This window comes from Conger conger, chromosome 9 (assembly GCF_963514075.1).
Source record: "Conger conger chromosome 9, fConCon1.1, whole genome shotgun sequence".
In the NCBI taxonomy this organism is placed as follows: Eukaryota; Metazoa; Chordata; class Actinopteri; order Anguilliformes; family Congridae; genus Conger; species Conger conger.
The window spans coordinates 2,002,464-2,028,237 of NC_083768.1; the positions used below are offsets into that span (position 1 = coordinate 2,002,464).

Consider the following 25,774-nt stretch of genomic DNA (forward strand, 5'->3'; position numbering starts at 1 on the left):
ATTATCCATTCAGGAAGTTTATTACTTTATCTTGAAAGGTAATACATCATCCAGGTATATTACATTATAATTGTAAAAGGTATTACGAAATGATAAGTGTACATTATCTGTTGTTACAGTCCTTATGAACACATGTTGACAATGAATTACAATTACATATCTTGGTAAATTTATTTTTGTCTCTGTGACATCATTAACCTTTCAGTTGAAAGACCCTTGCCCAAGACAGGCAATCCATTTGAATACCTTCAGACCAATTTCTACATTGCCCTTTATCTCAGAGATTCTATGAAATGTTAGCTCCAAACAATCGCTAGCCTTTAACCATTTTCAATTTAAGATGTGTAATAAATACCATTTATTTTTTTTGTATTGGAACAGGACTTCATGATATCCTCAAAAACAGCTATATAAACACAACAAAACCAATGGCCACCATTCTATTCAATTCTGAAGGTCTCAAAAAACGTGTCCAATATGACCCGGCAGAGAATACTGGCCAAAGCTACACCAAGGCTTGAACCACCAACCCTCCAGGTCACCACAGCCTCCTTATACCCTACAGCACAGTATCACCATGTGGGGTCGTAGCATGAATAACATTCCAGATTTTTTGTGAGGGTTATTTATTGCTGTTCTTCCTCCATCCGGTCTCCATGAAATATACATATTTTCCACAACCCAGTCAGTTACTTAATGTAACGTACCCCGCGCTTCACATAGCCCTCCCTATACTTTCGGGGAGGTAACAAGATGTATCCCATTTAAATGCATTCATACCAATTTCGAAGTTGCCTTTTATCCAAAAGATTCTATAAAATGTTAGCTCCAAACAATTACAAGCCGTTAATGAGTAGAAATGAAGAAAAATCCTGTCTTGCTTCTGCTCAATGGAAAGGAATGAAATGACCTTACTTAAAGTAGGCTTCTACGAAATGCTGATGCTGGAAATTACTCCATTTTAGTTTTATTAGATCTCAGTGATGCCTTTGATACAGCTGAACATGCCATTTTAATGGACCACCTTAGAACAAGCATTTGTATAGTTCTTCAGTTCTAATTATTGTGGAGTGCCTCAAGGGTCCATTTAAGGGACAGTTTTGGTTTCGATCTGAGGTCTCCCTTTGTAACACAAATAGTATATATAACACAAAAGTAGTCACTATGATAATAGTTTTATGTTACTTTCAAGAAATGTGTAACACCAAATGTTGGTTAATATCATTACAAAAGAAATATTTTATGCAGGCATTTTATCTCTGGCCTACAAGTGTCCACCCAAATGATCATGTTTATGTGACATTGTACACTGCCATTACCTCTCAGCATTTTCATGAGTGTCTCTTGCCACTGACGCACAGTTGAGTCTCCCATGAGTTTCAGCTTCTTGTCCTTCAGGCATCTGCTAATGGCGTCTGCCCTGAAGAAGCTGCCGGTCTGGCAGGAGGAGGAAGACCATCTGTTTTTAAAGAAGTAGCCAGTCGGTAAAGGGGACTTCATTCCAAATCCCACCGTGCACTTTTCAGTTGGTCTGTTGGTTCCGGCTGAAGGAATGAAAAAGATGGAGAAAGAAAGACCAAAGGAAGAGATTCACAGTGTTATGAAGGTGGATAAAGTTGTGGCTCAAAGAATGACACCATTATCATAAACTTTTCCTAGATTTTCAGCTGGCTTCTCTCAGATCCCAAGAGTGAAATAGTTTTCACACCATTATTAACTCATTACTGCCTCTGAGTGAATGAAGAAATCTTTCCATGCTCTGCACAAACAGCCAATCTGTGATTGCTGCCATGTCGTGGCAACGTAATGGACAAAACCTTCCAGTAACATTTGTGAGAACATTTTCACTAGTCTGGGTTCATGGGCAGCTCTGTTAAAATGAAGCAGGTAACTGGCACTTGGCAAACATCCACAGTGTGGTAACATTGATCCTGGGGAATCATAAAAGGAACAGTGAGAATAGCAGGAGAAGATGAGACCGACTGCTTCAGACATAAGGGGACATACCGGGGCAATTGACGACTTTCACAGAAGCAAAACTGTTTCTCATTGCAATTCCAGTGTATTTCCTTCAAATGAAAGGTGGGAAAGATTTTGAAGTTTAGATCAGTACACATTCTCATGACTATTTCAAAAACAAGTACAGCTACAGCTTTTAATTTAAATTTCAACCAACAGGACAGGAAAGTTCCAGAGCAGAGAATCAAAGACAGTATTATAAATTATAAATGTAAATCGTCCATTTTTTTGGCAGCTGCACTTCAGTAAGAGATGCTATGGAAAAAGACCAGAACGTACAAAGAAACATCTGAGTGTTCAGAACCTGGGCCAAAGTTACAGTCATTTGGCAGACGCTGCTGTCCAGAGTGACGTATAATAAGTGTAAGTGCATCATTCTGACCAGGTGTTTAGTATCGCTGCGGGTTTTCCTCTAGACGCGGTAATGTTGATTTTTTTAAATTGCTAATTTGAACAGCAAGGGTTAGGGCTTGAGCCAGGTTGTTTGTCTATTACCTGTTAATCACTTCTACTGGTTGCATACCTGTAGAGTGATTGAACATTTGTCTTAAATTCCACAGCTTTAAGTTATTTATCAGTAGATTAGCTTTGATTTGGTATTGCTTATGAGCAATTGTAGGCCATTTAAATAGGCGTGTCAGTCCCAGTTTGTGATGTTATGTTTCACCCCATCCCAGTCTGCTCTCTCCCTAGAAGACCCCCCCCTGCGACGTGGGCCTCCACGGCGTCGGAACCCCTCAAACCTCAGCTATCCCCTGCTGACCCCCTGTGAGGACTTTGCTGTCACAGGGGGACTATGGAACTGCCAGTCTGCCACTCGGAAGGCTGACTTCATCCCTGCGTATGCCTCCCTCCAGTCCCTACAATTCCTTGCCCTCACGGAGACCTGGATCACACCTGACAACACCGCCACTCCCGCTGCCCTCTCATCCTCCTTCTCCTTCTCGCACACTCCCCGGCCTTCCGGCCATGGCGGTGGTACTGGTCTTTTAATTTCCCCCTCGTGGAAATTCTCTGTTCTCCCCCTCTCTGACCTGTCCATATCCACTTTTGAATTCCATTCTGTTGCAGTATCCTACCCTACTAACCTTTTCATTGCAGTTATCTACCGTCCTCCAGGGCCCCTGGGAAACTTCCTTGATGAGCTAGACTCCCTTCTCAGCTCCTTCCCTGAGGATGGCACCCCACTGATTCTCCTTGGAGACTTCAACATCCACCTCGAAGCCTCCCAGTCTGCTGCCTTCCTACCGCTAATCCACTCCTTTGGCCTCTCCCTGCAACACTCTCCTCCAACCCACAAAGCGGGCAATGTCCTAGACCTTGTCTTTGTGAGGAACTGCTCATGCTCCGATTTCACGGTTACCCCTCTGCATACATCTGATCACCACTTCATCTCATTCTCCCTCCCTCTTCCTCCCCATCCTCCTCCCCCTCCTCCCACCCACACTTCCTCAGCCCGCCGTAACCTCCGCTCCCTCTTCCTTTGTCAGCACCGTCACCGCCTCACTCCCCCCTCTCGAATCCTTCTCCAAACTCCCCGCTGACTCTGCATCTGCCACCCTCCTTTCATCTCTCTCCTCCGCCTTTGACTCTCTCTGTCCCCCTGTCTCAAAGCCACCTCGCACATCCCCTCCCAGTCCTTGGATATCTGACACCCTCCGTACCTCCAGGGCCAACTTTCTTCCTTCTTTTCTAACAACAACCTGCTAGACCCCCATCAGTCTGGCTTCAGATCGGGCCACTCGACAGAGACTGCGCTCCTCTCCGTCAGTGAGTCACTCCATGCTGCACGAGCAGCCTCCCTCTCCTCTGTCCTCATTCTTCTAGATCTCTCTGCTGCCTTCGACACTATGGATCACTCCATCCTCCTGTCTGCCCTGTCAGCAAAGGGCATCTGTGGTACAGCTCTGGACTGGATTGAGTCCTACCTCTCTGGTCGCTCCTTCCAGGTTGCCTGGGCTGGTTCGGTATCGACACCTCAGCCCCTCGCCACAGGAGTTTCCCAGGGCTCAGTCCTTGGCCCGCTTCTTTTTTCTCTTTACACTTGCTCCCTTGGCCCTGTGATCACTGCACATGGGCTATCCTACCACTGCTACGCGGATGATACCCAACTCTTCGCCTCGTTCCCGTCGTCTGATACGCAGGTTTCAGCCCGTATCTCTGCTTGCCTGAGGGACATCCAGAGCTGGATGGACAACCACCATCTAAAGCTCAACCCAGGTAAAACTGAAATGATATTCATCCCTGCTAATACCTCTCCCCATCTGGATCTCTCCATTTCCCTCAGGGATACCACACCCACGCCGTCACCCAGTGCAAGGAACCTCGGCGTGGTGATGGACAGCAGACTGTCCCTTTCCGAGAACATCGCGGCGGTGACCCGGTCTTGCAGGTTCCTCCTATACAACATACGGAGAATCCGCCCCTTTCTCACCCCCTACTCGACCCAGCTCCTGGTCCAAGCGATGGTTCTGTCCCGCCTGGACTACTGCAATTCCCTCTTGGCTGGCCTCCCAGCGTCCGCCATCAGACCCCTCCAACTCATCCAGAATGCAGCAGCTCGTCTGGTCTTCAACCTTCCCAAATACTCACACGTCACCCCCCTGCTTACTTCCCTCCACTGGCTGCCTGTCATGGCTCGCATCAAATTCAAAACATTGGTGCTAGCCTTCCAAGCAGTTAAAGGGTCTTCCCCAGCTTATCTGCAAAAAATCATCAGACCCTACACCCCTGCCAGACCTCTTCGTTCAGCCTCCACAGGCCGCTTGGCACCTCCCCCTCTCAGAACCTCCACCTCAGGCTCACGACTACTGTCTGTTCTGGCTCCACGGTGGTGGAACGAACTCCCCGTTGAGGTCAGAACTATAGAATCTCTCCCCACCTTCAAGCGCAAGCTGAAGACACACCTCTTCAAGCAGCACCTCTCCCCATCCCTCCCTACCTCCCTGTGAACCTTAATTGTTGTCTCTGTGACTTGCTTTGTGTATCGGTATTTTTAGTTGGCTAGGTAAGCAGTGTTTGGATACTTAACTTTGGTCACTTTTGCTGTTTGTTTGTTTGTTTGTTCAAAAAAAAAAAAAAAAAAAAAAATTGGCCCTTGTCCTTATCTTTGTTGTACAGGTAGCAGTTGAAATTGTACTTCCCTCTAGGGTCTTTCAGCGAACTTATCCCTGGTTATGGGTATGCACTTTGTTGTACGTCGCTCTGGATAAGAGCGTCTGCCAAATGCCAATAATGTAATGTAATGTAATGTAATAAAGTGCAAATGATAACATTAAGCCTTCAAGGGTTTTGAGCACACTAACATTACAAATCAGGAACCAGTAGCATTTATTACTGGTTTCAAAAGACAGACCGAATCACGGATCAACAAGCGTCTTGTTGGATAAAGGTCGCTCTGCCTGTTTAAGAAATATCAGGTAAGCCATTATTTACAAGCTAATATGCTGACTTATTACATATTGTACCACTGTCAAAGTGCTTACAAACTGCACTGCATCTCCTACAAGATAGATGGTAGATGCATGTATACATGTTTAGGCCAGTTATGAATTTTACATACAACACGTTACCTGAAGATACAAATTAGGGCTTTTCCTTACAAAGATATGGACCTCTAAAAAGCACATTTTGTGCCACAACGCGTTATTCATCATGACACCCCACAAAAGACTTCATGATCTCATTATCCCCCCCCAAAAAAAAACATCCAAGGGGTGTAACATAAAGTGGCTTCAGAGACAAACCCCTAAATACAAGAAATGCCCCGATTTAATAAAACTGAACCATTTGTTCCAATTCTGGAACTGTGATGGTATTTGACATGAGAACCAGTGCACACAGGGGTCCCCAGGACCGAGTTTTAGAACCACTTCTCGAACAGTTTGCATTGTCCACAGACCACGACTTACCGGCTCAAGAGCAAATGCGCTTCCTTGGTCATGTTAGGAATTGGGGCACTTCCTGACCGCATGGTCCTCAGGGTGCTGCAGGGAAGGGTTTTGGGTGGGATGCAGGCGTAGTACTCCGCATCTTCCTTCTTCCTGTACTCGCAGAGGGGCTTGTCCGTTTTGAGCCGGACGCCACACCGAGATTGCTCCTTTTCTTTACCTCTATAGAAGGTTCCGGTGTATACGATCCTATCATAGTTGTGCGCACTGATTCTCCTGAGGATCCCAACTGCCTCAGAGGAGTGCATGAGAATCACAGACACCAGAACGTGTCCAGGCCAGAACAGGTGGAAACTCACACGGTAGGAGCCATTGAGCAGGTCAGTGACTTGTCCTGATGCAGAAGCCTGGAGTTTGGGAGAGTGGATCCGGGCCAGGATGAAGTCGCCTCCATGCGCTTTTGGGTTCCCCCTGTAGTCCTTCACGTTCACCTGCACGCTCAAGGTGTCCCCCACACAGTACTGGGCTCTGGGCTGCTCCAGGTTGACCACACTGTGTCGGCCACTGGAAGAGCTTTTGATAGAGCTGAAGTTGCCAGCTTCTGGGAGATCGTCCAATATTGAACGCATTATGTCATCCACAGACTCCTGTTTGAGAACAATGACAAACTCAAAGGTTGCTGAAATTGAGGTTCATCAGACATTTGATCAGTCATCATAGAATTAATTATCTGACCCCAACCCCTCCTCACCACCCCCATTTCATTATTATTGGTTGTCTGATTCATTGATAGAGGTCCCAATATGATGCAATGATGTTATATTCAGAGTGAGGTCTCAAAATATGTGCAACTCACCCATTTCACCTGAAAGCTGTTGGGGTACAGATTACTCAATAGAACCTAAGGGCAGAGGGAATTTCATTGAATTTGGTGTCTCTCTGTCCCTCTATACTCTGCACATACACACACATCACATGCATGGACACATCCTCACACACATACAGAAGCACACATCACATTTCAAATGCACTGAACCATCCCAGTGAGCTTTCAAACCTAGAGGCCGAACTAAGAGAAACACTGACCAAAGTATCCCTGTCTCATAAAACATCAGTTCAGCAGTGTCAGGGAAATTAGATTCTGTTTTAAATGGCAACTTCTGAATCTAGCAGTTTAAAAAGCAAACACCCTTGTTTAATGTTTGGCACTGCATACACAACATGTACATTTAAACAAGTTCATTAACATTTAAAACTCCTCACTTATCCAAAGTAAATTAGAAATGTTTACTTTGTTTACACAGTGATGTACTTTGCATATGTTCTGACTTCTGTATGACAAGGTGGCTTTTACAAACTCAGCTCACAATAGAAATTAAACTGCTATTACCATTATAGTTGCCCAATTGTAAGTTCTAGAAAAATAAACATAAAAAAACCCAACAAAAAGTACAAATAAAAGTAGTGTCTTGATCAACAAGCTGTTTCTGCATCTTCCAGGGACAATGTGTACTGGTTGCGCACTCTGTGAAAATGAAATAAAATATATACATTTTATTGATTGCATGATTTAGTGCTGCTAAAGATGGGAATTAAATTTATCCTGACACATGAATGATCAGAAAAGCTTTTTTCCCCATTAAAACAGATTATTTGATACAAAATGTCAAGAGAATTAACCTTGCCATTTGTTTTATTCACACATATAAGTGTTTTTCTAAAGCATGCCCAAAGTGTCCAAAAAGCTCTCCAGAAAGGATTACTCTTTACTCTCTTTCTAACCAATCTGCATCATATTTAAGTATGTACAATTACAATTACAGATTTATCTATAGCAATTCAAAATCCTGTAGTTATGCACGTCTGTATAATCATTCTGCTATGTGCACACAGCAATATTCCTACACTGTCCATCACCTGAATATGAGACACTATACCTTGTTGGAAAGGGTAGGAAACCCCATACAAGAGACTTGCCATGTTGGGTACTGAAATGACCTAGTAATGCATTTACCCAACAATAGGTAGTTAAAGACGGCATTTTCTTTGGCATAGTCCTGGGAAATTACATTCCATATGTCTGTATCAAATAATTTGCAAAAGAAATATGTAGGCAGGACATGGAATAAAAGCTAATGTGTTTATTCATGCAACTTCTGAATTGTATATTTTTGTTCTTATATTGGAACATGATTTTTTAACATTGAGAAATGGTATCAAGGATTGTTTGAATATGCCTTTTATTGTCTGAGGCTGCGGCAAAGTGAGCATGGCTCGGGGGAGGCTGGAGTTTTTTTGCCCTGCTTTGCAAATAAGAGGCTGATAAGGATCTACTCTGCTGTTCTTTCTAACAATCATGCATCACTATTTTGCAGTTTTATTAAGTCACAGTTTTTTATACGTACAACTTATACATTCTGCATAACAGTGCAAATAAAAAGAATTACACAATGCAGTAGTATGTTGCATTTGTAGCAGTCCTATATTCAACTAAAGTGGTCTAATAAAAGTATTTGACTTTCAGATATCCAGTGTCCTAATAGCTATGTATTTTATCTCATCAAATTAAGAATCAATTTATTTTCCTTATTAAATTACAAAAACTTGTTATTGCTGCCTTCTCAAATTACAAAAAATACATACAATACTGATCAGCTATTGCTAAATAATGCAAAAGAAATAGTACATTTTATTATTGACATAAAAATCTATTACCATGGTTGCTCAGAAGAATGAGTGAGAACTGAATGTAAGTTTTCTTTGGGTAATTATGCGTCCATCTCACAAAACAGGGCTCTTCTTGTGGATGTTCATGGTGATGTGGTTTTCTATAAAACAAGTGAATCCATAGAAAAGTCATTATGGTGTTGAAATAATGTTAAATAATCAGTAAATCCTGATAATTTGGACAGAAATATGATGTATGGTCTTATTCAATCGTGAACTCACTTTGTGAAATCCAAAATCTTGAATTTATCCTAAAATGTCAAACTAATTGTTGTATTTAATTAAAATAATTTAATTACATATTTCTGCCTTGCACAGCAGTCCAGACATGTTGGGGTGCAGAGGCTCGATTAATAAAAGGCCACCCAGCCATTAGCTACTGTTTAGTTTAGCCTGCTGTAAATGTATGTGTTTCTGTTTGGAGTTCACCGTTATTATTTGAATATGCCTTTAGCTGTGTAGCTTATTTATGTGAATCTGTTCGCCGTTATCAAGTATGTAACCTGTGGAGTTAATCACACACGTGTTTCACTCCTAACTACTAGCACAGTGTCCTCCACCCTCTTGTCCGGAGACAAAAAGGTTTACTGGTGAGCGTGCGTGCACACACAGACGCACACACATCCCTACCTTAGTCAGCATTGTTCTCCGTGATTAGATTAGTCCCTCTCTACTACTGTGTGTGTAGTTTTGTTTAATACATTATTTTATTAAAGAAATTATTATTGATTTAATTATTTTATTAAACCCGGTGTGTTTTGGTGTCTTCTGAAGAACTCCAACCTTCAGGTTATCTCTATGTTTAATCATTAATATTGGTTATTTAAAAAATTAATTAAAATAGGAAATTTGTGGTTAGATATTTCAGATAGTAGTACTTATTACTAAAGGCAGTTATACACTGCTTCCCTACATATTTGGCGTCCACATGAGGTCTGAGACTTATACGTTTTACATTATTATTATTATTATTAGCTTTTATTATTATTCATTTTTATTATTGTACTCCATAATTTAGCTTAATGTAATGTACACTTACCAGATTGGCGCAGGCAACACACTATCACAACAGACCAAGTTATCATGAGCCAGACCACAAGCATGCAGTGTATGCAAAGTACATAAGATATAGGCTGAACAAAATCAACTGTTTGGAAATAAGAAGAGAGCCCCGGAGAGCTCACTAAAGTTTCTGGTAGGCTAAGGAAGACCTCTGATGTTGACTGAAGAATTCTCACCATAATGAAGAAAAAACCCAGAAACATCTCTCCGACAGACCAGAAACACTCTTCAGGAGGCAGGTGTGTACTTGTCAGTGACTTCTAAGCAGTTTATGTCTACTACTCTACTGACTATGAAGCAACTGTCAGTCAAGGATTTAAGCAGGAACTGAGAAGCTGTTGAAAGTGACTCTAATTATTCCTGTGATGCTTCATGCTGATTGGTGGGAGATTGGTGGGTAATTCAGCAGTGCTGCAGTGTCTGAAGGGGCAGGCCCAAATGGTCGGCCAGGTATGTGAACAATCTCTCAGAAGGAAAGGTATGCTTGTTCTTGTACAGATTAGTGTTTGGATACAAGATGTAGAAACAAAGAATATCCTTTGAGAGATCTGTTTATTTCCACAGAAGGAGTCCACTAACCAGGCATGGTGAGACGGATGCGTGGGGGAGTTGCACCCAAAATGCATGACTCAGAAACAGTGGTGTAATAAAGTCCCGTCAAGGCTTTATTCGGGGAATATCCAGAGAGCGTAGTCAAAAAACAAGCAATGTTCATACACAAAAAATCCAGCCGAAAAACCAAAGCGCAGCACCGAGGGAGAAGGCAGTCTCATAATCGGTACACATGCAAGAAGTCCGGTAGCCAGGAAAGCTGTCAGCGGGGCAGAAGTACAGGCGGACGGTAGGCAGGCTCAGGGTCGATGACGGCGCAAGAGTGAAGACCGAAGTCTGCTCCGCGGGGCAAAAGTACAAAAACAGCAGGCAAAGACGTGGTACAGGCAGGCAATGGTCAACAAAACAGAAGTCAATAATCTTTGGTCAATAAACAGGCTTGGCACTTGGCACTTGGCACTTAACGGGTAGCCAATGGCTTGCCAAAACCCGCTCAGCCAATGCACTGACAAACAGGAAGCAAACAATCTCGCCAAGACAAAACATGAAACTGAGCTTTATATGCAGGTGAAGACAGGCGTAGACAATTAGCTTGAGAGCAGCAAGAGAATGGAAATCAGGTGTGGAGGATTGACAAGTTAACGAGGTAATTAGTAATCGTTAGTAATAAACCTATCCTGCCCTAGCATTAGTAAATTAGTAAATGACATGCACAAGAAACGTAAGGTAACATGAACACATGGTTAGAATGTGAGTATCACCCAATCCTGATCTATCATTAGTAGATTAGTAAGTAGACAAGGGAAATTGAAACAATTAGGGTGTGAGTGACAGAAAGGGAGAGAGAGAAAGCAGGAATGCAAGATTTGCAGAAAGACATGAAAAAGTGTATGCTAATCAATGACCAGAACAAGGTAACATGAAATATAAATTGAGACAAAACAAGTTTGCGAAATATGACAATAAACTAAATAACATGACATGGCAAGACTAACAATAAAATTGTAACAACAACTAGACATTAAATATAACATGACATGAAACATGAAAATGAGGTGATACTAGACTAGCATAATACGTGACATGACAATCATGACACGTGACACGTGGCATGATGGATAAGATAAGGAGAATCAGGGCTTTCTATGATCAAATGTCTTTGTCTAATAACATGCATAATTCAAAATGTGATTAGTAAATTGTTAATACATAAGCATATAGTAGAATTTAACAAAGAAATGATGTCATACACTCACTATATTATGAATCCTAAATCCTAAATGACCTCTAACCTGATCCAATTTTGTTAGGCTTGTTATGCAAGTCACAAGAATTTTGTTCTTATCTAGCATATGTTGTGGGATAGTCTGAAGGGTGTAATGTCATATGCATACACATACAGCATACTATGCTGATATTCCTTTGGGGGAAATTAGGATAGACTGACTACTTCTGCCTTCTCAGTTACACCTTTTCTGGGACCCTCTAGCGTGGCGTTCGCATGGATCCCAGGAGACGGCAGAACAGCGCCGTTGATAATGTTGTTACGGTGACCATGATTAATAAAATTATGCTCGTAGCATATTCCACTCAACCAGAAAAGAAAAGTCACACTCCTCTGTTATAGCCATGAGAGGCTTGGAAAATAATGCCTGTGTTGCATATGCCATGGGCCGCCCCTGGTGGCCACTGATAATGCCTGTGTTGCATATGCCATGGGCCGCCCCTGGTGGCCACTGATAATGCCTGTGTTGCCTATCCCATGGGCCGCCCCTGGTGGCCACTGATAATGCCTGTGTTGCCTATGCCATGGGCCGCCCCTGGTGGCCACTGATAATGCCTGTGTTGCCTATGCCATGGGCCGCCCCTGGTGGCCACTGATAATGCCTGTGTTGCCTATGCCATGGGCCGCCCCTGGTGGCCACTGATAATGCCTGTGTTGCCTATGCCATGGGCCGCCCCTGGTGGCCACTGATAATGCCTGTGTTGCCTATGCCATGGGCTGCCCCTGGTGGCCACTGATAGCAGGAGAGGTGGAGACACAGACGCACTTCATTCTAAGTTGTATTAAATATTCCAAGGTGTGCTTAGGCGAACTTTAAACTTCAGGCTTACATCTCTAGACCACTCGAACAGCTATTTCAAAGCTTTGGGTTGCTGTTCCAATTATAGTGCAATTCCTCAGTGTAGGTGTTTAAAACTGAGGTTTAAATGACATTAACATATGTGCCTGCTGTGTAATATGGACTCACCTGGTTTGGGCACATAGAAAAGACAAAATAATTGCTGAAAATGTTTGCTACGCCTGCAGCCCATTCCTATCATTTGAAATATTTTCAAGTTCTGTGACACCGTTGCGTAAAAACACATTTTTTGAGCATGAGTCAAACATTGACTTAAACTGCATTTCACGTTTTTGACAGTTGTCAATAGATCACATCCACCAATTTTTCAGCATTCTACAGTTAAATACCATAAATTCCCCCAGAAACAGATAACAAGGGGAAACGAGAATCAGGTATGCACAATAATCGGGAAGTGGCAACAGGTGAAACGCATGAATGAAAATGAATTAAATGAAAACAGACTACGGAAAGCACAGAGGGAAACAAAAGGCCAAGTGCTAGAGACGAGACGGAAAAGCAGAGACAGAAACACAGATCATGGCAGAACCATGACGGAGGTGTGAAAGAGCCAGGGATATCTCACTGGAAACAGCCATGTGGTTAGGGTGCGAGATGAAGGTATTAGCTGCTGAAGTCATGTCCCAGGCGTCTTTCTTACCATCTTTTTACCATTTGGTAAAAAAAAACAACTATGACATCATACAGAAAGTTAATACATTATCCATTGAGTAAGTTTATTACATCATCCAGGCATGTTATATTGTGAATGTTGTAAAGTTCAGAACTATTTCTAAGTTGCCCTTTATCTCAAAGATTCTATAAAATGCTAGCTCTAAACAATTACCAGCCTTTAGAAGATGTGATGGTGAACTGCATATCCAATTAATGAACCGAAATACTGCAAGAAGAGCTGCTTCATGCACAATTAATGACTTTTTAAAATAAATTACAAAACTTTGTCCAGCGAATATTGAATTTACCTTAACAAATTGCGATCCCAGGGATTCACTGTTCACAACTTCATTTTTTTTTTTCTGTTTATATCTGGATACAATTAAAAAACCAAAGATTAATTTGACATTCATTCATTCATTCATTCATTCAAATTTAACATAGTGTGAGATTTGTGTCCGCGGTACATTCTGCTGTGTAGGGCGAGATGCACATGGGGGCGCTAGCCTACACACTCTCACAAGTTCAACGTCATCACCCTGAAAATATACATTTTTGCAGCATTAATCGTGTTTTACATTGCAATAACATTATGCTAAGTGTTCGGAATAGCATATGCTGTTAAGGGTTTTCATTTCACTTTGTAAGGAACCAGACTGTTTATGGATCTGCATTGTATTGTAAATGTTATTCCTGATTTTGTGTGTAAAAATTAAGGTGAGAAAACACAACTAGTTTAAGCAGTCTGAGACACATTTCTACAAAAGGAAGGATAATTATCAGCCCGGCAAGTGGCTGTGTGTATTTCACCCAGTGACTGGTGTGACAGGTGTGACTGGTGTGACTGGTGTGACAGGTGTGACAGGTGTGACAGGTGTGACAGGTGTGACTGGTGTGACTGGTGTGACTGGTGTAACTGGTGTGACTGGTGTAACTGACTGGTGTGACAGGTGTGACAGGTGTGACAGGTGTGACTGGTGTGACAGGTGTAACTGGTGTGACTGGTGTGACAGGTGTGACAGGTGTAACTGACTGGTGTGACAGGTGTGACAGGTGTAACTGACTGGTGTGACAGGTGTGACAGGTGTAACTGACTGGTGTGACAGGTGTTACTGGTGTGACAGGTGTAACTGGTGTGACAGGTGTGACAGGTGTGACAGGTGTAACTGGTGTGACTGGTGTGACAGGTGTGACAGGTGTAACTGACTGGTGTGACAGGTGTGACAGGTGTAACTGACTGGTGTGACAGGTGTGACAGGTGTAACTGACTGGTGTGACAGGTGTGACTGGTGTGACAGGTGTAACTGGTGTAACTGGTGTGACTGGTGTGACTGGTGTGACTGGTGTGACAGGTGTAACTGGTGTGACTGGTGTAACTGGTGTGACTGGTGTGACAGGTGTGACTGGTGTGACTGGTGGGACAGGTGTGACAGGTGTGACAGGTGCGAGCGAAGTGCTCTCGAGTTATTCGTCTTTCTCAAGTTGTATCTTGAGTATTTCTATCGAAACAATGGCTGACGATGCAGAATCCATTCGACAATAAACTGAACTTCTTTACCCTCTATGGAGCCCTGTCATACAATGATAATAGAGTGTGATTTCTGGTGCGTCTGCAGTGTAAAAAGTAGTGAGAATAGTTGGCTCTTTAATCAGAGAGGATTCCTCCTGACCTCAGTAGGAATAAGTAAGATCACCAAAATCGGCTGATTTCAAGGGTTGGAAAAATCCCTGAATATTAAATATAAATAACAAAAAAAACAAAAACCAAAAAAAACACTTAAGTCCCACCACATAATTAAAACATACTACATACTACTACTACTATTACTATTAGAGACGCTATTAAAAACCTAAAAATGGCAACACGCATAGTGTCCTATATCACAAGCCCCTGAGCTTTGAACATAATCTGGACAGAAATGGATTTTGAAAGCCCAGCTATATAGTTCCTTTCAGAAAGCACCTCTATGCATCATGACAGAGGTGTGACAGAGCCAGAGATATCTCATTGGAAACAACAATGGTGTTAGGGTGGGTGATAAAGGTGTTAGCCGCTGTTGTAATGTCCCAGGCATCTACCAGCACCACCTTCAGGTCTCCAAACACCTTCCTCTGAACCAGGTTCTGCACATAGCCAAACCAGTCACTCAGGTGGGTCATCTCTGAATCTAACTCCCTGGTGTTCTCCAGCTTGAAGATGACGACGGTCTGGGGGCTACGTTCCTGGAGCCTCAGGATGGCCTTCCGCATGTTGATCAGCCTCTGGATGAAGATCTCCAGGGGAAAGGGCCTGAAATGCTGTCCCACTCCAATGACCACCACATCACCAACAGCTACTCTGTCTACTTCTTCGGAAATGTACCCACACAGATCCTTAACCATGTTGTAGCCAGTGACAAAAGGATGGCCATGCATTTTCCACTGGACAGTGATGTTCTTTTTGGGGTCCACAGCCTGGGCAAAGTAATGAGTATCATATGGTTTCACATATTTCAGACCTGAAACAGCAAAACACTGAATGGTTAATTAAGTAATCCTGGTGTCCCTTTAAAAAATAGTGTTACTCACTGTAATTCAGGATTACTATTGGATCTTTCACTATACATAAAAATGTGGAACCCATTTGGTAAAAAAGAAGCTATGACAACATTAAGAAAGTTAATACATTATCCATTCAGTAAGTTTATTTCAAAATTATGTTATTTCCATTCCCATTGTTACATACTGGAACAGCTTTGTAAATGACCTTAACTGGAAAGGATTATACACAGATATTACCCAGCAAATAACTATCTTGTAAAGTTAAAAAAGGATATCAATATAAACAGTTAATTTTGTAAAGTGCTCCCAGAAACCCTTCTTCATTTGTTTTGGCATTGTACTCATACTCAAAGACTATGGAAGGACTTATCATTGACAATATTGACTCTGATTTCACACTATGCCTAGAAAATGCTTTGTTTGGTTTCAATAAATGTAAAGGAAATAAAATCAAAGAATATTATGTTATTAACCTAATCATTATCTTAGGTAAATTTCATATCCACAAATCCAAATTTAATAACTCTAAACCCTTATTTAAATTTTTTAAAATTGAAACCAGACAATACATGAAAACGATCTTCTCCAATAACAAGAAGGCTATCAAAACATTTGTGCACTTCCTTTGATATATTTGTATGAATCATTAATATATTCTGGCTTAATATGTATATTCTGTCCCCTGGCACTTCATTTTTCTTGCCTTTGCTATTCAGTGTAATAGAAAATAATTAATGAATGTCACTTGCATATGCTCTGTATTCAATATTACCTAATAAATAAAAAAAGAAAGAAATATCAGTAGGTTTATTACTTTATCTTGAAAGGTAATACATCATCCAGGTATATTACAATATAACTGTGAAAGGTATTACATAATGATGAGCACATTATCTGTTGTTACAGTCCTTATGAACACAGGTTCACATTTTTTTATGTTACAGCCTTATTCCAAAAATTTTTCCTCAAACTCTACACACAACACCCCATAATGACAACATGAAAGAAGTTTTTTTGAAATTTTAGAAAATTTATTTTTTTAAAAACAACTAAGAAATCACATGTACATAAGTATTCACAGCCTTTACTCAATACTTTGTTGATGCACCTTTGGCAGCAATTACAGCCTCAAGTCTTTTTGAATATGATGCCACAAGCTTGGCACACCTATCTTTGAGCAGTTTCGCCCATTCCTATTTGCAGCACCTCTCAAGCTCCATCAGGTTGGATGGGGAGCGTCGGTGCACAGCCATTTTCAGATCTCTCCAGAGATGTTCAATCGGATTCAAGTCTGGGCTCTGGCTGGGCCACTCAAGGACATTCACAGAGTTGTCCTGAAGCCACTCCTTTGATATCTTGGCTGTGTGCTTAGGGTTGTTGTTCTGCTGAAAGATGAACCGTCGCCCCAGTCTGAGGTCAAGAGCGCTCTGGAGCAGGTTTTCATCCAGGATGTCTCTGTACATTGCTGCATTCATCTTTCCCTCAATCCTGACTAGCCTCCCAGTTCCTGCCACTGAAAAACATCCCCACAGCATGATGCTGCCACAACCATGCTTCACTGTAGGGATGGTATTGGCCAGGTGATGAGCGGTGCCTGGTTTCCTCCAAACATGACGCCTGGCATTCACGCCAAAGAGTTCAATCTTTGTGTCATCAGACCAGAGAATTTTGTTTCTCATGGTCTGAGAGTCCTTCAGGTCCTCATTGGGACCTTCAAAGCAGCTGTACCCTTCCCCAGATTTGTGCCTTGAGACAATCCTGTCTCGAAGGTCAACAGACAATTCCTTGCAATTCCGACTTCATGCTTGGTTTGTGCTCCGACATGCACTGTCAACTGTGGGACCTTATATAGACAGGTGTGTGCCTTTCCAAATCATGTCCAATCAACTGAATTTACCACAGGTGGACTCCAATTAAGCTGTAGAAACATCTCAAGGTTGATCAGTGGAAACAGGATGCACCTGAGCTCAATTTTGAGCTTCATGGCAAAGGCTGTGAATACTTATGGACAGGTGATTTCTTATTTTTATTCTGAACAAATTTGCAAGAATTTCAAAAAAACGGTGTTGTGTGTAGAATTTTGAGGAAAAAAATGAATTTATTCCATTTTGGAATAAGGCTGTAACATAACAAAATGTGGGAAAAGTGAAGCGCTGTGAATACTTTCCGGATGCATTGTATATGTATTTTGGTCTCTGCTTCTGATATCATCAACCTTTCAGTTGAAATACCCTTGCCCAAGACATGCAATCCATTTAAATACCTTCAGACCAATTTCTGAGTTGCCCTTCATCTGAAATATTGTATAAAATGTTAGCTCCAAACAATTATGAGCCGTCAATGAGTAGAAAGAACCTTTTTGAAAAATTCCTGTATGGCTTCTTCTCAGTGTAAAGCACTGAAACTGCCATACTTAAAGTAGCCCTTTCAGAAATGCTGATTCTAGCAATTCCTCCATTTAAATTTTATTAGATCTCAGTGCTGCCTTTGATATGGTTGATCCTACCATTTTACTGGACCACCTTAGAACATGCATTTGTATCAATCTGCTGCTCCAATTACTTGCGTAGTGCCTCAAGGGTACATTTTAGGGACTCGATCTCAATCTAAGTGCTTTCCTCTTGGTCATATCATATGCAAGCATGAAGCATCTTTCCATTTTCATGCTGATGATGTTGAGCTGTATCTAATGCAGGTGATTTGAAAAAACAGCACATAATGTGTCATTTTGTAACACACCATGTCTAGTCAAGGACAACAAATTATGAGTTGCTTCCAGCACAAATATATATTGCACAAAAGTAGTCACAATGATAATAATTTAGTGTTACTTTCAATAAATGTGTTTTTAACACATCCTTTTTTAGTGTGCACTTAATTCGTAGATACGGAAACAAAACATTTTATCACTGACCTACAAGTGTCCACCCAAATGATCGTGTCTATGTGATATTGTAGATTGCCATTACCTCTCAGCATTTTCATGAGTGTCTCTTGCCACTGACGCACAGTGGAGTCTCCCATGAGTTTCAGCTTCTTGTCCTTCAGGCATCTGCTAATGGCGTCTGCCCTGAATAAGCTGCCGGTCTGGCAGGAGGAGGAAGACCATCTGTTTTTAAAGAAGTAGCCAGTCGGTAAAGGGGACTTCATTCCAAATCCCACCATGCACTTTTCAGTTGGTCTGTGGGTTCCCGCTGAAGGAATGAAAAATAAAGGAGGGAAAAAGAGAGAAAGAAAACATTCTGTTGAAGAAGGTGAATAAACGAGTGGATTGGAGGAAAGTCACGCAGTATCATTGATGTGAAACACCATTCAGCTAATTGACTGATATTAGCTCCCCTTGTGGATAATCTTTAGCCTGCCTGAGTGAGTGTGTGAGTGAGTTATAAACTAGGTCCATGGGGTGCTTTGCATCAATAATTATTCCTGGAATTTGAACCTATTCCGAGATCCCAAACCTGAAATACTTGCGATACAACTTTACTTTAGTATGGTAATGTCACATGATTAATAACGTATGACAGTCTCCTAGTAAATTAACCGATTTTGAGTTTGGCGGATTCAGAACCCAGACTGGGCACAATAAGCCAATGCGTGTATTACTGTCACAATATTAAAGGTACAACAGGTCATTTCTGACTCCTAATGGCCAAGAGAGAAATTGCAGCAACAAACACTCAAACTACAACACTGTTTATCCCTCCCCCTTCTCTGTCACTGACGTTGAGCAATCTAACTTCAAGTATATCCTGACATTTATTCCACATATAAGGTGAAAATGTGCTAAAAGCGGTATTGCCCAGAATTGTTCTAGTTCTGGGCGCCTCTAACATAATCCAATCTTGAGATCTGATACGATGACTTGTGTTGGCTTAGCAAGGCTTTATAAATAAATAGAATGCTATTTTGCTTCCTTCTATAATGACGATAATACCATCCTACTGAACTATATATAGCACAGTGATGTGTTCGGAAACCATATCCTGTGATGAAGCGCAATGTGCTATTGTGTCCAAGGGCCTTTAAGTCCTGTTAGAGGCATACCTGTACAGGACATCTGCGTAGTAAAATATAGGTAAGACAGTCACCTGGACAATCCTCTTCCTGTTGTCCAATGAAAAACAGGATCTATTTCTGTAAAGAAACCCGATTTTCGTCCGAAATTTTTTGGACAAGTTGGCCACATGGGAAATCATGATCCAGCCAGATAACTAACTATTTGTAGTACTGAACTTGCTCAATTTGAGCATCAGCCAATGAGGATATGGCAATATTTGGCATAGCTGTATTCCGTGTAGAAAGAAATCATGTACTTAGTTTTCAAAACAAGTTTAAGACCAGCTAGAGCATGCTATATAACATTAAAAGCTGATTTGTAAGTAAGTGCCCATTGACTTTAAGCCATTTTGCCAACAAATGTGTTCCATACCATATCAGCATAATGTAAAGTGGAATCAATTCCCACCCACAAATTCCCATAGAGATCCATCAAATGCAAAGAGTTTTAGTATCGCTTTGTAGCACAAGCTGAAAATAAGATATCCAGACTCTGATGATGTTGATAGGTCACATACATCAGGACGTCATTGCGTGCAAAGGATATGAAACAAAATACTAAACATGGCTACTAATTTACATAACATTGCATTGTCCCGAACGTTATGGTGCCATAAAATGGGGGGGACTGTGAACTAACACTGCTGTTATCAAGGGTGGATGAAGTGCTTGAAGGAGGTGAGGTCAGGACCATGCATTGACCATTATCTCCTGAGAGAAAGGTCAAGTCAGTGGAGTGAAGCTGAGCAGCAGGACACAACCCACAGTCCAATACCCCAGTGGCCGAGGAGGGGACCTCAAGCACAACATCTGTGAACCTGGAACTCAGCCAGACGCAGCCTGCTAGGGAGAAGAACCTCCAAGGTCACAGACCTCAAGTGAAGTGCAGCAGCAAGAAAGAGTGGACTGCAGTCAACAAAGACCTGATCAAAGTCCAGGAGAGAGAAGAAGAAGCTGGGAAAAATTAGCAAAATGATCCACTGTTCTCCCATCAGTCTTCTGTCAGGATGTCGGTTGTTAAAGTCTCAACGTCCCTTTAGCACCCCAATGGACATTTGACAGGACAATTTAAAAACTGCTGCAAAGTGTACCTATGAGAATGTAATTGTGGTTCTGAAGTGCTCTGAGGTGCGTGTATCCCATAAAACTAGGTAGGACATGCAGTAAGGGGACATACCAGAACAACTGACGACTTTCACAGGACCAAAGCTGTTTGTCATTGGTACTCCAGTGTGTTTCCTTCAAAAGAAAGTTGTAAGTGATAGACTGAAAGGATTTTATGGTTCTGAGCACACTAACATCACAAATTGGGAACCAATTGGTGTCTTTGAAAAGACAAATCCTGGATCAATGGGCATCTTACATTTACATTTACATTTACATTTTGTTTTTATAAACTAATGTCTGTCACAGAAATCCTTACTAATTTAGTAATTTATGTAATTATTGACTTATTTTACATCAATTTAGAAATATCCCAGGATTGGCTTCAGATCGAGGAATCTGTATCTGAACTCTTACCATGTGTCTGAATCAGCGTAATGGCCTACTATTCAGCACACCTGAGTACACTGGATGTTGAGAAGGCAAAGCTTTCTTTAAATGTACTTAAGTGTACTTAAAATAATTAACCATTTGTTACAATTCTGAAACTGTGATTGTGGTTGCAATGAGAACCAGCGTACACAGAGGACCCCAGGACCGAGTTTTAGAACCACCTCTCTAACAGTTTGCATTGTCCACAGACCATGCCTTACCGGCTCAGGAGAAAATGCTCATCCTTGGTCATGTTAGGAATTGGGCCATTTCTTGACCGCATGGCCATCAGGGTGCTGCAGGGAAGGGTTTTGGGTGGGATGCAGGCGTAGTACTCCGCATCTTCCTTCTTCCTGTACTCGCAGAGGGGCTTGTCCGATTTGAGCCGGACGCCACACCGAGATTGCTCCTTTTTTTTACCTCTATAGAAGGTTCCGGTGTGCATGATCTTATCATAGTTGTGCGCACTGATTCTCCTGAGGATCCCAACTGCCTCAGAGGAGTGTATGAGAATCACAGACACCAGAACGTGTCCAGGCCAGAACAGGTGGAAACTCACACGGTAGGAGCCATTGAGCAGGTCAGTGACTTGTCCTGATGCAGAAGCCTGGAGTTTGGGAGAGTGGATCCGGGCCAGGATGAAGTCGCCTCCATGCGCTTTTGGGTTCCCCCTGTAGTCCTTCACGTTCACCTGCACGCTCAAGGTGTCCCCCACACAGTACTGGGCTCTGGGCTGCTCCAGGTTGACCACACTGTGTTGGCCACTGGAAGAGCTTTCGATAGAGCTGAAGTTGCCAGCTTCTGGGAGATCGTCCAATATTGAATGCATTATGTCATCCACAGACATCTCTCTGAATGGAGTTGCAGTTCCATTCAGTTTCACTTCAGGCTCCTGTTTGAGAATAATGAAAAACTCAAAGGTTGCTGAAATTGAGGTTCATCAGACATTGATCAGTCATCATAGACTTAATTATGTGTTTGGTAATAAATAATGCTAGATCTAATCCCAAACCCACCCCACCTCCCCCACTTCCAAAGGGAGGTTATTGGTTGAGTGATTTAGTGATAGAGGTCCCAATATGATGCAAAATTCAGAGGGAGAAGTCTGCTCTGAACTGACAAGCAAGTGCAACTCACCTGATCCAGCTGCAGGCTGTCAGGGGGCGGATGGTGTAATAGTACCTTTGGGGACAGAGGGCATTTAGTTTAGTTTGGTGTCTCTGTACCTGAGAGACTGAACACATGCACACATACCTGGCCATAAGCACACACGCATTCCTCACATATCTGTGATTGTTGCGACCTTGTTGTTTTCGTGCTTTGTGCTTGTTTGGATTTGTGTGCCGCTGCACTTGGTCCGGCGGCACGGATGGCGCAGTGGGTAGCACTGCCGCCTCACAGCAAGGAGGTCCTGGGTTCGAATCCCCGTCGGCCGGGGCCTCTCTGTGCGGAGTTTGCATGTTCTCCCCGTGTTTGCGTGGGTTTCCTCCGGGTACTCCGGTTTCCTCCCACAGTCCAAAGACAAGCACGTTAGGCTGATTGGAGAGTCTAAATTGCCCATAGGTATGAGTGTGTGAGTGAATGGTGTGTGTGCCCTGCGATGGACTGGCGACCTGTCCAGGGTATATTCCTGCCTTTCGCCCAATGTATGCTGGGATAGGCTCCAGCCCCCCTGCGACCCTATTCAGGATAAGCGGGTTAAGATAATGGATGGATGGATGGATGCACTTGGTCCTGACTACCCTACAGGCGGACATACATAATGACATCACAGTCCTGACTACCATACAGGCGGACATACATAATGACATCACAGTCCTGACTACCCTACAGGCGGACATACATAATGACATCACAGTCCTGACTACCCTACAGGCGGACATACATAATGACATCACATTCCTGACTACCCTACAGGCGGACATACATAATGACATCACATTCCTGACTACCCTACAGGCGGACATACATAATGACATCACAGTCCTGACTACCCTACAGGCGGACATACATAATGACATCACAGTCCTGACTACCCTACAGGCGGACATACATAATGACATCACAGTCCTGACTACCCTACAGGCGGACATACATAATGACATCACATTTGGGTCGTAACAGACTGGGGGCTTGTCTGGGTTAGAACCGCAGATTGATTGTATTTGTTCTGCTTTATTGTTTATTGCTATATTGAATGAATACAGCTGCAGCACACCCACTGATAATAGTTTCATCATAATCCTGCCCATTTCCACCTGCAGTGCATGTTTCCTGGTCATAAAAATATCTACATTCAAAAGTCTTACCCAGTGTTCCTACACACCTTCCCCTTGCCTATGCCCATGCATCTTGTGATTCTGGAAAATGGAGCCTATTATCTCAGGTACATATGATGCTGAATGGAGCACTGCAACTCATTCTCATTAACTTGTATGAGGTATATTAATTTTCTCTGTATTTATCCTACCTGTGTATGTTAGAAGTATGTTCTTTACATATGATTTTACATATAAAGGCAGTATGGGCAGAATGTTTTCAGAATGAGCTTCTGACAATGAGCTTTGACAGTGATATAGTTCTCATATTCTGTCTTCCGTATGACAAGGTGCAATTTCCAAACTAAGCCCACAGTGAGAAATTAAACAGATATTACCATCAGGGTTGTCCACTTGTAAGTTCCAGAAAAATAAACATAAAAAGAAAAAACAACAATTAAAATGAAAAGTACTGTCTTGATCAAAAAGCTGCTTCTGTATTTTACAGGCACTGGGGTAAGAGGTGCTGGTTCAGTACTCTGTGAAAAAAAGAAAGAATATATTTTATTGACTGCATGACCCGGTGGTACAAAACCCTGGCCCTTCTTCCATGCTGTGTAACTGTGTAATTTAAAGTAGAATGTAGCTGTCCCACATTCATCTGAAGTGGTATAATAAAATAATTTGATTTATTATTATTATTATTATTATTATTATTATTATTATTATTATATTTCTGATATGTGTCCTCATAATGCTGTATACATTTTTATATGATTAAATCGCATGATCAAATATCAATTTAGCCTTACTTTCCTTTTCGGATTACAGAAACATGTAGTTGCTGCCTTCTCAAATTACAAAAAATACATACAATACCATTTACCATGGTTGTTCAGAAAAATGAGAACCGAATGCAAGTCTTCTTTGGATAATTATGTGTCCATCTCACAAAGCAGGGCTCCTCTTGTGGATGTTCATGGTGATGTGGTTTTCTGTAAAACAAGTGAATCCATAGATATGGTGTTGAAATTATGTGAAATAATCAGTAAATCCTGATAATTGAGACAGAAATCTGATGTATGGTCTTATACAGGTTCACTAGTTGAACACGGCTTTAACACTTGGCACAGTGATGAATACTTGGTCCAACCTTTCGTGCTTTGTTAGGGTTGGAGTGAAAACCTGAAGTAGATCTCCAGGGGCAGAGTCGGATCTATACAAACTCCCCTGTCCTGCTCACTACAGTGCCGTGAAAAAGTATTTGCCCTCGTCCTGATTTCCTCTATTATTGCATGTGTGTCACGCTGAATGGTTTCAGATCATTAGACAAAATATAAAACAAAAAACATAAAACTAATTTATTCATGAGAAACATTATTCAGCCCCCATATCATTCATTCATCCATCCATTATCTGACCCTGAACAGGGGCGCAGGGGAGCCTATCCCAGCATACATTGGGCGAAAGGCACCCTGGACCGGTCGCCAGTCCATCGCAGGGCACACACACCATTCACTTACACACTCATACCCACAGGCAATTTAGACTCTCCAATCAGCCTAACATGCATGTCTTTGGACTGTGGGAGGAAACCGGAGTACCCGGAGGAAACCCACGCGAACATGGGGAGAACATGCAAACTCCACACAAAGAGGCCCCGGCCGACGGGGATTCAAACCCAGGACCTCCTTGCTGTGAGGTGGCAGTGCTACCCGCTGCACCATCCGTGCCGCCCACCCCCATATCAATCATGTGAAAAAGCAATTTCCCCCTTGAGCATAATAAATGGTAAATGGTTGGCATTTATATAGTGACTTCATCCAACTGATGCTTTTCATTTAACCTTTCATACACACACTCACACGCACACACCAACAGCGTTTGGCTGATGAAGTTCTAATTCCTAAAAAATGCGCATCCAACTAATTTCGATTAACGGCGTTATTCAGCCTCGTCTCTGACAAATGTTGCCTGTTTCGACGGGCAACGCGTGTATAACCTGATGCATTGGGTCCCTGCGCTAACAAGGTGTTACCCTGTTTCATAGACGCGCCGTTTTTTATGTGTGAACAACAACATTTTTTATGCGACACTTATCTGTAACAACACTTATCAGTCATCAGTTAACTTGCTTTTGCAGAGCTGAAAACACGGGACTCAGACACTGCCAGTGTAGGCAGGTGAACGGATAAATAAAAACCTGTGGATAACCAAGTGTGGCAGTTGTGCCTAAAGCTTTGAGAGGTTGTTGAACTTATATGTGCTCCCAGAATTAATCACGATGCTGCATACAGAAATGTTTCAATCGCGAATGTGCATCTGAGACGCAGGG

The 25,774-nt window shown here is 42.2% G+C and overlaps 1 protein-coding gene across 1 annotated transcript; it reads right to left on the minus strand.

Moving 5' to 3' along the window:
• Positions 1–15,013: 15,013 nt before the first annotated feature.
• On the minus strand, positions 15,014–22,010 carry LOC133136662 (NXPE family member 1-like). Its single transcript, XM_061254304.1, has 3 exons — positions 21,403–22,010; positions 18,559–18,698; positions 15,014–15,546 (listed from the first exon to the last, which is right to left on the minus strand). Exons 1-3 carry the CDS (start codon positions 22,008–22,010, stop codon positions 15,014–15,016), a joined length of 1,281 nt encoding a protein of 426 aa, XP_061110288.1.
• Between the last annotated feature and the right edge of the window lie 3,764 nt (positions 22,011–25,774).